Source organism: Bombina bombina, chromosome 5 (genome assembly GCF_027579735.1).
Source record: "Bombina bombina isolate aBomBom1 chromosome 5, aBomBom1.pri, whole genome shotgun sequence".
NCBI lineage: Eukaryota > Metazoa > Chordata > Amphibia > Anura > Bombinatoridae > Bombina > Bombina bombina.
In genome coordinates this window covers 845,900,475-845,917,235 of record NC_069503.1, presented here as the reverse complement: position 1 = coordinate 845,917,235, position 16,761 = coordinate 845,900,475, and the positions used below count along the sequence as shown (strand labels likewise).

The following is a 16,761-nucleotide window of genomic DNA, read 5'->3' as shown; positions in this document are numbered from 1 at the left end:
TAGCCGTTAGTTCCCTGGATCCAACTATAATAGTAAGGTATGAACCTACTAATTAGTAACGTGTTATTTTTTATTGTGGGGATAATATTATTAGAGAACAAAAAAGGGCTAGACAACAAGTGGAGCGGTATTTTGCATTTTCGCTATAACGAAAACTCTGCTAGGATTTTAATTTTTGCGCTAGTTGGGTTGTGCTGGTATTACAAGTTGAAAGAAAACTTATTTTTCTCTAGCGGTAACCAAAATCATGAATAAAGTCGAAATACGACAATCGTGATCACATTTATGCATTCAACTATAACTTAACATCTCAATATCACGAAAATAACATAGCATATTCTCATTAGCGCTAACCTAAAATGAATATAGGAATATTTTGTTCTATTTATTCATAATTACATATTTCTACATATATCCGATGGTTTATAAAATATATATTTATACCTACAGTATATATATAGATGATTATATATAGGTATAGATATTTACAGATATATATAGGAACATCTATTTAGAACATATTTCCCCAAGTGCAGAACATTGGAATGTGAAATATTTACAGTAAATACATAGTTAAAACCTTTATTAAATATAAATATTGCATAAATATGTTAGAGATTTTCATCTACTTAACTACAAAGGACTCCAATTCTCTATTGCAGAGTATATAAGCATACATTTTGGCTAATACTGACAGCCAAGAGAGCTATTCCTTCATTAGGTCTCCAAGGAAATTAATCATGATGCAGGATCATAAGTATATAATAGAGTGACTTTGTTCACGTGATTGCAGAAATTACAAGGCACACTTGATATACTAGCTGGACCAGGTCAGTAATAACAACGATCCCAAATGCACTTCAGTGATTACACCTAAGATCGACTTAGGGATCAGTTTCGATATTAAAGTAACTGATCTAGCTTGATTGCAGACGTATTCGAAACACACTAGATATTACTGGCTGAACCAGGACAGCGCAGACAGCGATCATAAGCACACTGCAGTAATACACCTAGGGTTTCCCTCAATAAGTGTGTTTCAACATAATGGCATAAGAGATCAGTTGATTTACCTGGTCTTGATATTTCATCTGTTGCTTAGACGTTGTAGTATAGGTTTAAGGCACTTAGTGGTATAGTCCATGCCTACCTTCTTTCTGCATCGTGTAGCTAGGGTTTTACCCGTACGACTTGTTGCAACAAGGGGATTTCCAGCAGCGGCGGGGATCAGCTGTTCCCCCGCCGATAGACAAACAGCTACGCGTGTTTCACCCACAGTTCAACGGGCTTTCTCCGGCTGAGTTGTAATCCATTGCAGGACTCTAGCGATTTTAAGCCTGCCTGAAAACTCCTCCTTTTCCTTCATTTACCTCCCAGGTGCGAAATAGTGTAGTTAAATATATACTATGTTGCCACATGTTTATTCAACTGCATGTATTCAATAATATGTACAAATTAGCAAAAAATTAAAACATGACTATTACTTATTGATACTAGTATTTATCCAATATACATTCAAATTATTATTCTTTGCAGAGTTATTTTTATTGAAAAAGGAAAAAGTGAGAAAAAGAAAAATGCATATATTTAAAGGGGCAGGTATAGAGCAGCTTTTAAAGTTCAAGAATCAAACAAGGAATTAATGGGTTTTTCCTTAACCCTTGTTTTTTGTTCAGATCCATATCATAATTTTATATATAAGAACAAAGAGGGGGATTTTTGCGTCTTAAAGGGACAGATATCCAACATTGATGTAGATATAATTTATTATTATTTTTCATCTAATATCATTTTGTGCGTTTAATTTACTGCGCAAAATTATAGATACATCAATATTATTTAAACCAGTATTGACATTATATTTAGAGATCATAGGTCTTCAAAGCTTTGAATCTTATTGAAGATGGATTTATACCTTTAGTCAAATGTAATGATAAACCTAGACGTACATCAGGGTTCCCATTCTTTTTGAATCATTAAAGAAAGGGAGCATAATTTATTTCCTCATTAATTCCTGATGGTTTTAAGGATTTTAAATTAAAGATCCATTTACACTCTAGTTGTAGGAGCTTTTTATCCAAGTCTTCTCCTCTACCTTTCAGGTCAATAGCTTCTAAACCTCTAAACCTTAGTAAATTTGTATTGCTCTAAAAAGTGTCTCACCACTGCACTGATTTTAATATTTACATTTTATATGTCCCTTTTGTGCTCCTTGATCCGTTCACGCAGTTCCCTATAGGTTTTGCCTATGTAATACATTGGGCATTTACAGAACACCATGTATAAAATTCCCTCTCTACTGCAGGAGATATGACCTTTTACCTTATGCATAATGCCATCTTTATCTAAGAATTTTCTATCTGTTGCCATGTTCTGACAGACTGAGCAATGGCTACATTTGTAGTTCCCATTTCTTTCTCTCCATTTCTCCAACCATGTTATTTTTGGTTTTTGGCTGAAATGGCTTCGTACTAATGTATCCTTTAAATTATTTGCTTTTTTTTGCTGTTAAAGAAGGTTTATCTCCTATAATTTCAGTTAGTGACGGTTCTGCTTGCAAAATGTGCCAATGTTTTTCTAGAATTTTTCTAATTTCTTTCCATTTGTTATTATAATTTGTTATGAATCTGACTGGACTTGAATTTACAGGGTTCTTACCATCTCTTTCGCACCTATTTCGCACCTGGGAGGTAAATGAAGGAAAAGGAGGAGTTTTCAGGCAGGCTTAAAATCGCTAGAGTCCTGCAATGGATTACAACTCAGTCGGAAGAAGCCCGTTGAACTGTGGGTGAAACACACGTAGCTGTTTGTCTATTGACGGGGGAACAGCTGATCCCCGCCGCTGCTGGAAATCCCCTTGTTGCAACAAGTCATACGGGTAAAACCCTAGCTACACGATGAAGAAAGAAGGTAGGCATGGACTATACCACTAAGTGACTTAAACCTATACTACAACGTCTAAGCAACAGATGAAATATCAAGACCAGGTAAATCAGCTGATCTCTTATGCCATTATGTTGAAACACGCTGATTGAGGGAAACCCTAGGTGTATTACTGCAGTGTGCTTATGATCGCTGTCTGCGCTGTCCTGGTTCAGCCAGTAATATCTAGTGTGTTTCGAATACTTCTGCAATCAAGCTAGATCAGTTACTTTAATATCGAAACTGATCCCTAAGTCGATCTTAGGTGTAATCATTGAAGTGCATTTGGGATTGTTGTTATTGATGCCCTGGTCCAGCTAGTATATCAAGTGTGCCTTGTAATTTCTGTAATCACGTGAACAAAGTCACTCTATTATATACTTATGATCCTGCATCATGATTAATTTCTTTGGAGACCTAATGAAGGAATAGCTCTCTTGGCTGTCTGCAATAGAGGCCTCTAAAAAAGGTTAAATACCAACTGACTTTAAATACTTACAGTGGGACTTCAGATTTGTTTTATTTGTTGGCACATATGATATGTATACTCTTTTGTTTTTGCTGCTTATAGTTTCTTTTTTCTTTTTGAAATCTATTATAATTGTGTTTGCTGTCTGTCTGCTTAATACTTTGGGGTAGCTCTTTGCTCTTAAGATTTGATAATTTTGGGATCCCATAGTGCTGGACTAAGAGTTACTTTTGTTCTTTAATAATGATATATATGTGTGTGTGTGTACTTATAAATTTATGTCTACTTTACTACACAGGGCTCCAATTCACGTTTATATATATATATATATATATATACTGTGTATATATATATATATATGTGTGTGTGTGTACTTATATATTTATGTGTGTATATATATATTGGTATATACATATATACACATTTAAATACATGTTTACACTTCTAAAGACATATACATATATATATATACATACATAGACATCTTTAGTAGCAATGTATCTGTATGTATCTCAATATTAAAGCCCTTTTGTAGCCTTTTATTTTCTAACACCCGAGATCTGCTACCTTTTAGCCCTTATAATCTTTGTGTGCAATATTTTTTTTCAAATATTTTTATTATACAGTGTTAATATGAGTGGAAGTGTATTTTGTAATGTATTTTTGAAGTGCTTTGTGCAACCTTTTATTTTCAATCTCTGAAATTGTTGTAAGAATTGTAGCTTAAATCAAGATTGCGCTAGCACAATCGTGATTTTGCTCAACTTGTAATATCAGCACAATTGAAAAAGTTTGTGCAAAAACGTTGGCGCCTCACTTATAGTCTAGCCCTATGTTTGGTGGTCTTTTAGGTCTTAGGGGACCCTTTAGCTATTGAGAGGGTCCCTTACGTTTACGGTGGGTCCCTTGGATGTTGGAAGGGAAATTGAACTTGGGGGTTTATGCAAATGTGCTGGGAGATTGCACCACAGCAGGAAGTCATGTAGGTTGACCTAGGGTTCCATGTAGGTTTGGGCTTGATTCTATATTTATATGTATATATATATATAATTGTAATAAAAACATATACTCCTATAACATTAAGGGATGTCTGATTTCATGTATTTGTTTTTACAGGATGGGGCTACACCACTGTTTCTAGCTGCACAAGGAGGCTATGTAGATGTAGTTCGATTATTACTCACTTATGGAGCAAAGGCTAATCAGCCCAGGCAGGTAATATTATTACTACAGTTATTCCTTTCTTTGTTTTTATCACATGCCAAGAAAAACCTGTTTGGTGTGTGTATTTTTCCATCCACTCAGATTCTGTATAAGTAAAGTTTAATATTATACAAAGCAAACCTTTTCTTTGTGAAATCAAACATCTTCTTTCTAGCTTGTGCATTTAACAGGAAAAATAAATAAAGGCCTCTGACTGCAAATAGCATTAATCAGTATTGAGTAGTGTTATTTCACACTTTTATAGTTAACTTAAAGGGATAGTAAAGTCCAAATTAAACTTTCATGATTCAACTAGGGCATGCAATTTTAAACAACTTTCCAATTTACTTTTATCATCAAATTTGTTTTGTTCACTTGTTATTCTTAGTTGAAAGCTAAACCTAGGTAGGCTCATATGCTAATTTCTAAGCCCTTGAAGACCGCCTCTCAGCTGAATGCATTTGACAGTTTTTTACAGCTAGATGGCGTTAGTTCATGTATTTCATTTAGATAACACTATGCTCATGCATGTGAAGTTATTTAAGAGTCAGCACTAATTGTCTGAAATGCGTATCTGTCAAAAGATCTGAGATAAGGAGGCAGTCTGCAAAAGCTTAGATACAAGATAATTACAGAGGTAAAAAGTATATTTATATAACAGTGTTGGTTATGGAAAATTGTGGAATCGGTAATAAAGGGATTATCTATCTTTTTAAACAATAACATTGTTGGTGTTTACTATCCCTTTAAAGTACACTAGGTTCATGTGTTGCTTATATCCTAACTTTACACAAACCCCCCCAAAAATGGACTAATGTATTAACTAAAATATATGTGAGACATCTTGGGTAGAGAATGAATTTCATAACTTTATTTAAACATCAAATATCGACCACATTAATTTTTTTATGGATTTACTGTACATATGTTGGCTACTTTTTATTAGTCCATTCAAATAAACTGAAAGACTGTTAAGAACCATTGAACATCTGATTGAACATTTGATTTCCTCCAAATTCATGTTTATTCTTACAGCCATATGCTTACACCAGTGCTTACAACAGAAGTCTGTGGGAATCATTGTTTGAATCTGAATAAAAGTAATACAGCATTCAAATGTTGGTTGTTCCACAACTGATTCAATATAAGTTTAATATAAATAAACATTTTAATAAATATAAGTTGAATTTTACTTTTTTTTTTTTAATTATCGTCTTTAAATCAAGTGTTACATTCAAATTATTTTTCCAACTCTAGATTCAAGAGGGACAATTCAAGAATCCCCAAATCAACATTCTTGAAAATATTCTCAGGAAACGTTCAATATTATAAAATTCATTTTCATAGACTCACAGTTTGTCATTATTTTCTTTAGCCCCTCCCTGCCAGAGTGCCTGATGAGCTAAAACTCGCTGGCATGGAGAGAAACCTTGCCAAATCTTTGGAGGCTTTTTTTAGCATTATTTTGCAATGTAGATGTCTCTGTTTCACATCCAGAACTCTGCATAGAGAGGTAAACAACCCTCAAGAAGAAAAAAAAAACCTTTTTGAGGGACCTCACGGTACTGAAGAGATATATTTGATCATCTCACCAGAGCAGATAGGTTTAGATCATCAGGCACATAGTATACCTGGTATCTATGCTATGTTATCATTAGTTGTTGTAAATATTTGGATGATTTCATATTTGGAATGGTAACATTAGTTGAAATATTACTCCAAATTATTAAGAACTCATTCTTTCCCCCTATATGCACACTCTATAGCCATTTATTATCAATTAACAAATACCCAACCTAAGACCCATTTGAAGTTGAAAGTATTGCCCTTCATTATTATTATTACAGTTAATTGTGCCAGGACCAGTATTTATATGTTATAAAAACATAATTAATAATCTTATTTCACTTATATTCTCTTGTTAACATGTTTCTACTGGTGATTTAGTACAAACTAGGGAGGCACTGACATGAGATGATCCTTGTCTAGGTTTTAGGAAATACCTGCCTGCAAGAAGGCCACATGAATTTCTTACATAATTGGTTCTGGCTTCAATATTACTGGTCCATAATAAGGCCTTGTGTCTCACAGAATAAACTAGATATGTGCATGTTTTGGTTTGGTTCGGATCGATTCAGAGTTTTTCAAATTTCATTTCGGATCGATTTGAATTCGGAAAACATCGAATGAATTCATTTCGGATTTGTTTCGGATTCATTCGGTTTCGAAAAAATTAGGCTGGATTCGGTTTGATTCGGTTCGGAAATTCGGAATTTCGGTATGTGTGCTATGTATTAGACTAGTATTATGTACTGTATATTAGGTGTAACCCATAGCAGAGTAGTATAACCTCATTTACTGTACAATACTAGTGTAATCCATAGCCATCCGAATAAATTCAGCAGTATTTTAATTTGCACATGTCTAGAATAAACTGCTTTACCTTAAAAAGTGGGGACCTCTTCTTGAGTTCATAGCGATAAGGGTTATGTCAATTGGCAAAAAAAGTCTTAGAAGACATCTGTCCTTTTCTGAAACCAGAATGAAGGACAAAAAAGAGTCTTTGTGGTTGATTTACATAAATGTAGAAATTAAAATAAGAAAAGTTACCAATGGTGGTGATAAAAGAGAACTCCTAAGAACTATCTTGCTGTGGAGAGAAGGAGACATCCAGGGCTAATCCTCTCTCTTTGAAACCCTTTTAAATGTAGACAAAGCAGTAGGAATAAAGGTTAGAAATGTTAGAAAACTCAAGAGTAACTTGTGTGTTTGTTTAAACCGATGAAGATGTAAAACCTACAGGGTAAAAATGGTGTAAAGGAGAGGAATTGGATGCTTGAAAACAGAAAGAATAATTTTAAAAATATGAAATAAAGTTATGTTAAGGGGATTTCTAGGTGTGGGCTACAATCAAACATAATTATGAGAGCTTTCCTAGTGTGTCTTTTAAAATTGGTGCAGTTTGGCTATTAAAAAAGAATGGCAATAAAAAGGATGTTTATTTGTTTTAAAAACGTCACAACTTGTATGTTATTCTATAGCAACACAACAGGAATGTCTTGTAATCATCAGAATGTTCGTTTATACTTTGTGTTTAAAGTGTTTAAACAACATAAACATGTAGTAAACGGAAGGAAATGGATAAAGACGTACAAGTCGAATTAAACCTTCATGGTTCAGACAGAGCACTTCATTTTAAGAGATTTTTCCATTTACTTCTATTACCAAATTTACTTTTTTTTTTCTTGGTATCCTTCATTGAAAGCATACCTAGGTAGGCTCAGGATCAGAAACTACACTCATATGACTGGTGTCATTGGCTCAACAGATGTGTTGGCCTAGATCCCAGTAGTGTATAGCTGCTTTAGAGATTAAAGCATAGGTTATGATCAAAAACTCACCGGGATGGAGAGAAATTACACCAAATATTTTGGATTTTTTTTAGACCTTATATTGTAATATAGGAGTCAATCCTTCACATAAAGAACACTACATAGTGGCATAAACATGTCTCAAGATAAAATTTGTGTTTTGCATACTGACGAAACATTTTAGATCATCTCACCTAAGAAGAGACCATTAGATCATTGGGCCTCTAGTCTCCATTGTTGTTGTAAACTATGTGGGAACTGGTGGTGACAATAAATATCTACATTAAAGTTTAAAGGGACAGGAAATCCCAAAAATGTATTTTGTGAATCGTATACAGCAAACAATTTTAATCAACTTTTCAATTTACTTCTATTATCAAATTTGCTTAATTTTTTGTGTTATCCTTTCGAAAAGGAACACTGGCAGCTAGCTGAACACATGTAGTTAGCCAATCACAAGAGACAAATGTGTGCAGGTGCCAATCAGCAGCTATCTCCCACTAGTGTAGGATATGTGCTTATTCTTTTCAACAAGGGGTACTAAGAGAACAAAGCACATTTTAAAATAGAAGTGAACTTAAAAGTGTCTTAAAATGACATGCTCTATCTGAATTATGCAAGTTTAATTTGTACTTTCCTATCCCTTTAAGGAGTCGTTTATGTTACCAGCTTACAAGAGCAATGAAAGATAGACCATAGTTCTATGCAAGCAATATTGCAATAATACAATGCTATAAATTACCAGCAGAAATGCCTGTTTCTTACAGGTTTTCATGTGTTGACATATTCTAATGTGGGCAATCCAGTTCTATCAATATTATCTTAAACATAACTCTTGTGGCCTCTTGTGGCCACAAAGAGATGCGGTTTGCAGATATGGGAATCTAGGCAAATTACCTAGTTGAGAACAATGATTTGTAAACTATAAAGCAGATGAACATTTTGTGTGTATTTTACACTCTTTACTGCTAGAATACGTTCCTGTCTATAGACCCACAGCATTCTCTACTGGCTGAATTTAAAATGATTTATTTTTCTTAATGACATCTATTTATTTACCTTTTTATTTGTATTTTTTACAGGATAGACAATATGTAAGTGAGCATTCATTTTATTTGACCAAAACTATTTCAACTATTGTTTGTGTTTTTTTAATATAAGTTATTACAACTAAGTATTGCAGAACAATCCTTTCAATATTGCTGTTAATAGTTATATGCAGTATACCTGACATGCTTACAAGTTAGAGATTTTTTTTTTAACATTTGTCAGTGTTTTGGTGTTTGCACAACTTGTTAAATATTGTAACAGGTAAAATAGGGTGCACATTATTATAATAGGGAGACTGACATATACCTCCTATCACACCAGATTATGGGCCAGATTATGAGTGGCACGTTAACTATTATGTGCGAGTGATAAGGGTTTATCGCGGCTGTTTGGGCCCATCAGGTTTTCTATTCGTATTACAAGCTGAAAGTAAACGAGATCGCTTGTGTGCAATTGAAGTTAACGTGCATCAAGTTACCGTGACTTCAGAGCTCTGTTTTGCAAAACAAAAAAGTTGCACTAAACACATCAAAAATATATTACAAAGTACAGCTATACTCATAATAACACCATCTAATAAAAAGTATTAAAAAAAATTGAACAGGGGGCGGAGCTAACTGCCGTGCTGAGCAGCATCACATCATTGGAGCTCCGGCCTTCAAACTGCCAAAAAGAGGTTAAATTACCCTCTAATTAAGTTAATTTGGCTAATTTAGAATTTTAGTGCGGACATAACCTGCACATTTCCTCCTTCACCTCCATTTGTGATCGGAAGGAGGGCTCAGAGTTCTCGGCTGTAATATACTCAACCACCCACCTTGAGAACAGCGCCGTAACTGCGCACATCGCTGGGACGCCACCCGCCAAGCTCTGGAGGGCCGGGGATCCGCTCCAGAGCAGAAGATACAAGCTACTATGGATAGAGGTGAGTACAGATGCCAGAGTACCTGGTTTAGGTGCGAAGAGTCGTGACCCACCTGGGAAGGCCAATTGCTGGCCGGATCAAGTTTGGGGGCTAGAGAGATTCCCCTGCACAGGTCGGAACCCCGGAAGAGAGTGTGGAGCTGGAGAGGGTTGGCTGTGAAGCTTTGGGATCGTAGCTTCTAGGTGGAAGCCCTAGTACATGCCAGCTTCCCTTTTTGGCGTGAACCGCAGCCATCTTGTGGCCTCTGGAAAGTGAGTGACACTGCCGATACTGCCCACGAAGCCATCAGAAGAGGAAACAACCCAGCTATCTTCTTCATTTCCAGGGGGCTTGTAGGTCCTGAACCGCTCAAGTAGGTCTCGGTAAGGCAGGAAACAAACTGCCATTGATCTTGCAGTGTGACCGTATCCTGCCTTCTCTTCTGTGACGACCCGGCGAGGCCTCTTAACCCTACAACCACTGCAAGTGCTGCAGGCCCTGGAGTACCGGTAACTCATAGGAACTAGGTGAGAACTGTGTCTTGCTATATTTGTTATGCCACCCCAGACTGCTTTACATAGACCCTCACCAAGGCTTTTTATTTACCCAGGGCCTGGGACACAAAAAATATTATATACAGCCATCGCTAATACAGTACCATTATCAGTACTTTATCTGCCTCCTTATTATACCCTTTTGGTGGGTACAGATCACCTCATCCTACAGTTTATGCTGGAAAGCTTTCCTGCCCCTTGGCCCATATTTTATTTACCCCACTGGGAACATTGCCCTCCCCCTTGACTCAACTACCACCTACAATGGGGAACCTAGTGCCTATACCCCATAGTAAAGAGACCCGCAGATTCTAGCCCTTCCCTAACCTGGACTTGCCCTTACTTTACTAGGGTCAATCTAAAGCCCTTAAAATTTTGGTCCCCCTCTCCGTGGAGTCTCTGGAAGTGGTCCTTAGAGAAGCCATACACGATTTTTTTGTGGCATTAGTACGCCATTAAGGAACTTTTCCCTAATTGCTTCTAAGCAAGTTACCCTGGACTGCATTTGGGGTAGTGCCCCAAAGTGTAGTGTCATTCTACTGTTTAATCTCTGACCTTACTTCCACAGGGCTTTAAGCTTGTATTACTTGCCGCTACATCATATGCCATATGGTCTAATTGCACTGTGTGTTTTACTAAAATGTCTCTTTTTCTGTGTACATTGAAAATTGTGGGGCCCACTTAAAACTCTCCCTTTCTGGCTCTGCTTGTCTGAGCTGGTCACTTCCCTCTTCCTTTTCCCCTTTCTTCAGGTGGTATCCCATATTCCCTGAGTTGAGAGGGGGTCCGTTATTGTTCTACAATACTGGGCACCATAGTTTTTTGCCTGTGCTCGGGGGCCTCGCCGATCCCTGCCACTGCGGGGTGGCACTCTTTGGCACATTCCAAACCCGATAGAGTTTCAGTCCTTATAATGATCGCTGCCATGAGGGGGTAGGGGTCAGAGGGGGCTGCCTGGCCCAGCTCTGAATGTTAGTACATAGTAAACTTTACCTTGGCATTTACTCTGTCACTATGAGGGATACTCACTCTGTGCCCATACATTTTTATACATCTTGTATCTACAGCCCATGCCTGTTAATGCCACATACTCCCAGTTTGCTAATGCTCAGTAATTTCTGATCTTACAATTATTCTGTCAACCTGAGGGATAGCTGTCCTGTGCCTTTGCATATACATATACCCTGCACATAAGCCTCTCTTATTTGTTTGCTTCCCCATTGCATTTGAGAATGCCTCATACTTCCAGATGACACTCAAAACCCCCTGGGCCCATTAAAAAACGGTTCTAGACCATTTCACACAGCCACCCAAGGAACCGGAGGAGGACTCAAATGATGGTCTGAGTGAATCAGAATCCCTGGGTGAGGGATCCCAACCTGATACCTCACTGTCCTCTCAATCCCAACACTTCATCAATCCCAACACTTCATCACGGAAGCCACCCTGAGCTTAAAAAGACATCTCAGAAATTGGGGAAAGGGTTGACTCCCTGGAGAGAAAAGAAGATGACATTACCACCGATTAAACTAATCTCTTAGCGTACTAAGAAGCACTTTCAGATCAACTAAGCCAACTTGAGTTTAAGCTGGTGAATGTTGAAGACCGAGCCCGCAGGAACAATGTCAGATTCAGAGGGATACCAGAAGATATCGTACCTGCTGAGCTTCAGAGCTATCTAAATTAGCTCTTTAGCGAGTTATTGGCCCGTACTGCGGGCATGACTACTACCATGGAAAGAGCCCATAGAGCCCTGTCATCGTCTGCTTCCATAGCTTCTCTTCAAAGATAAGCTCATGCAGGCTGCCTTTCACAAACCGCATATGCCAGAGAAGTTTAACGATGTCCAATTGTTGCCTGACCTATCGACGTACACACTGCAACACAGGAGATTGTACCAACCAGTCACTGTGGCACTTAGACGGGTAGGTATTAAATACAGATGCGGATGCCCGACCAAACTGATAATTTCCAGGGATAATCAGACACATACTGTATCCACCCTGGCCCAGGGGACCACTTTGCTCACGCAATGGAGACTAGCAGTCGATAACCTACAAGAACCTCCTCCTGCCTGAGCAAAACTGCGGGCGACTGCCCCGGAATGTTCAGGCAAAGATCAAAGACCTAAAAGGTTTAAAATGCAGCAGCCGCAGGACTCTCAGCGACCCCATGCACTCCCTCCCTGACCACAATGTCTTATTGTAGGACAGTATTGACTCCCTCCAAGGAATCTTACTACCTCAGTTAATTCTGGAAGTTGCACAGGAATGATATGAGGCCCTTAAATCACACACGGCTAATAAAATGCCCCATTAGTTCAGACAAGTTTGTTCAGTTTTTTCTTTCCTATTTATTCTGTTTGATGTTGTGCATGTTAAATTATGGTACGGGGCTGGCACGGCATAGGTTAAAAGCTCATAGCCTCTAAGGAGGGAGGATAATAATAATGATAGCATTGCTGATATTTCAATGTATTGTTATTTTGTTGTTGTTGTTTCTGAACAAATGTTTCCTTATTTTTATACATTCCTTAGGTTGACAGACACCAACGACCATTCACATGACTAGATTTCCATACATGTGGAATGTTCTGGTCCTACAACCCCTTTATTGCGTTTAGCTCACCCCCCATATAGGATAGCCCACTCCAGGGTTCCACCCAGGTGGACTATTTCCACCTCAATTCTTAATACATCACCTTGACTTAAGAACTTGACTGATTGCCCCTTCCCTCTCCTCCCCCTCCCTTCTTTTCTATCTCTCCTCCCTCATCTTCCACTGCCTAGAAGATAATCCTGAAATGGTTTCCGTTTCGCCCTCCCTCTCTCGAGTTAATGCTCAAAATCAGACAATGACGACAAACCGCCTCAGACTTCTCACCCACAACGTAAGGGGCCTCAACTCCCCGTTTAAGAGGAGCCTTCTGGCTCGCTCCCTTAAATTCCATAACCCAGACGTGGTCTTCTTGCAGGAGACTCATTGGCAGATAGGCGCCCCCCTAAGTTTCCACTCTTGTTCTTACACGAATTTGGAACATTCCCTGTTTAGTAAGAAAGCCAGGGGTACAGCTATTTTGATACATAATAGGGTTGCCTATGAACAGATACAGGTGCTTAGAAACCCGCAGGACAGATACACTATCTTGGTTTGTAGGCTGGATCATGTGCTCCACACATTGGTGTCAATATACTTGCCCAACTCTCGTCAACCAACATAACTTAGAAAGATATTACAAGTAGTGGATAAATATAGACAGGGCAGGGTCTTTTTGGCAGGGAACTTCAATATGGTTTGGGAACCCAAAGTTGACCGTAAGACAGAGACCAGGGGCAGGAACAATCCACATGCTGACCACACTTCTGCCCAGTTCAGGATGGTAATGACACATTTTGGCTATTTTGACATCTGGAGATTGCTGCATACTAGAGGGAGAGACTACACCCACTACTCCCATCCGCACAAATCCTATTCCCGGTTAGACCACATTTTTTGCCACACGGAGACCCTTGACTCGATATCTCATACCTGCATTTCCCTCAGCTCCTGGTCTTATCACGACTTAGTCATAGCCCCTCTGACAACCCACCACCCAGAACAAGTTGGTGCCTTCCAAGGCACATTTTGGTAGACATCCCATTTCGGGATGAACTAAGACAAAATATGAGCTTATTAGACAGAATGACAATGTGCACAGTTCAGATGATATCCTCTGGGGTGCCATTAAAGCAACAATTAGAGGACTTATTATTCGAAAGCAAGCCCACCTGAGAAAGCTGGCCGGACTCACACTGACGCAGGCACACACTAAGCTTCGAAATTTAGAGTCTACTAATTGGGCTTATATCACTGTAGGCATCACATCACAAATCTAAGAGCAAGTTTTCTCTGTGAAAAAAATCACAAAAAGACAAAGGCGCCTCCTAGTGTAATACAGTTGGTGAAAGAGATTTGATAGGTAATCAAAAAGGTACTCACAAGTGGAGCAGCACCCAATTGTGCTAAATCAAACAGACTGGGATCTCACAGTGTCCCAGCTCACTGACACTGCAAGGAAACTGGTTTCTCCAATGTCTTGCCGGACTGACAGAGCTCAGACTCTCACAAAGAGGTTTACATAAAACCAAATTTTATTAAAAAAATAAAAATCTCAGTGTCTCATGACACTAGATATTAAAAGAACAAGCAACGCGTTTCTCAGACTGCTGTCTGTTTCATCAGGCTTCTATTGATACAATGAGAGTACTGGCTTAAATAAAAACATATGACCAATCCCAGTTCATTAACACCTGACACACCCAACCAGGTGTACTAAGACCTAATTGGTCTCAATATAACCACTGACATAATAAACAAAATAGAATAACAATCTCTAAACATCTAAAAACATTTTAAAAAATTAATCATGAGAATGAGTATATATACATACACACACATAAATACATATATATATATATATATATATATACACATACACACATACACATATACATATATACACACATACACACACATATATACACATGAGGGTTAACATAATGAGTCTATCCAATCTTGTGAACAAGGTCTTATCATACAGCAGTCTGAGAAACGCGTTGCTTGTTCTTTTAATATCTAGTGTCATGAGACACTGAGATTTTTATTTTATTAATAAAATTTGGTTTTATGTAAACCTCTTTGTGAGAGTCTGAGCTCTGTCAGTCCGGCAAGACATTGGAGAAACCAGTTTCCTTGCAGTGTCAGTGAGCTGGGACACTGTGAGATCCCAGTCTGTTTGATTTAGCACAATTGGGTGCTGCTCCACTTGTGAGTACCTTTTTGATTACCTATCAAATCTCTTTCACCAACTGTATTACACTAGGAGGCGCCTTTGTCTTTTTGTGATTTTTTTCACAGAGAAAACTTGCTCTTAGATCCTGATTTCCCTGACAAAGCAGCTGACTCCAGTCATCATCTGTGTTCCTGATCATTGATCATCCTGGTATTTGATCACATTCATCATTTGAGACTATACCCACCCCAATTGGGACATTTACCATCTATATAACATTGCAGAAGAAGACAGCATTTCCAGATAAGAACCTTTCAGGAATTTCTTATTACTGTATTTGTTATTATTTGTGTTGTATCCTATGTTTCTCATAGTCCCATATTTATAAGAATTGTTTCATTTTTGTTTACATTATTCCGTATAGTATATTTTATTATAGTTATTATATGTAATATCTTGTTCTCTTCTCTCTTAGCCTATTTACATAATAATCATATAAGGTCCTGTGCGCCCCCTAGTAGTAACACACCCTTAGTGTTACTGATTGTATCACATCACAAATCACTGTCATTAGAGAACACATTAATCAGTTGAAACTATGCCCAGTACACTCTTGCCAAGCTAAAGCAGCTCTTCTACCACAAAGGTAATAGGGCCGATACCATGCTAGCTAACAAATTACGACATAAACATACGCTTCCCGAATACACTGTATTCAGTATATCCACAAAACACTCAATACACCATCTTTGATAGGGGAAACGTTTGCAAACTACTATTCCAAGCGATATAATATTGAAACCGAAGAAAAATCACAACCAGCCCCCATTCATACCATCAGGCAGTTTCTGGCTAGTCTGAATCTCCCAACACTTACATCTGACCAACAAGACTCACTGACGGCCCCATTTACACTGATAGAACTTAAACATACGGTCAAACGCCTAAAGCCCTTCAAGGCCCCTGGGCTGGATGGATTCCCTGCCCTAATTTAGAAGACTTATCTTCATGAATTACCCCCCCTACTGTTGAGGTTTTTTGACTTTGCGGGAGGTGAGGGACACTTCAGAGAGGTATTCTTAGAGGCCACGATACCTAAACTGAACAAAGACCCCTCTTGTTGCTCTAGCTACAGACCGATCTCTTTGATCAATGTAGATGTCAAAATATACTCTAAGCTGCTAGCGAATCGAGTCTGTAAACTTTTAACGAGTCTAATTAACCCACTAGGATTCATAAGCCTTTCTCAGTCATCCCTTTGGATGCCGAGAAGGTGTTTGATCGTGTTCGCTGGGCCTACATATGGGAAACTTTAAAAGTATTCAAATTTCCCACTATAATTTGTCAGGCTATCCAAGCCTATACTCCACTCTGACAGCAAGGGTAAGGGGCTTAGGTTTCTACTCCCCTCCCTTTCGAATTTCGAATGGCACCAGGCAGGGGTGTCCTTTGTCCCCCCTGCTATTTGCCCTAGCGGTAGAACCCTTGGCAGAGCGAATTCATTTAGACAAAGATAT

At 38.2% G+C, this 16,761-nt stretch overlaps 1 protein-coding gene across 2 annotated transcripts in view; it reads left to right on the top strand.

Moving 5' to 3' along the window:
• The window catches only part of ANKRD29 (ankyrin repeat domain 29), a 338,553-nt gene that overhangs the window by 216,458 nt on the left and 105,334 nt on the right, over nucleotides 1-16,761 (top strand). For both annotated transcript variants that reach the window (XM_053714978.1, XM_053714979.1), the window contains one exon: nucleotides 4,508-4,606. In XM_053714978.1, coding sequence (XP_053570953.1) covers nucleotides 4,508-4,606 — 99 coding nt within the window. The remainder of the gene's footprint in view (nucleotides 1-4,507; nucleotides 4,607-16,761) is intronic.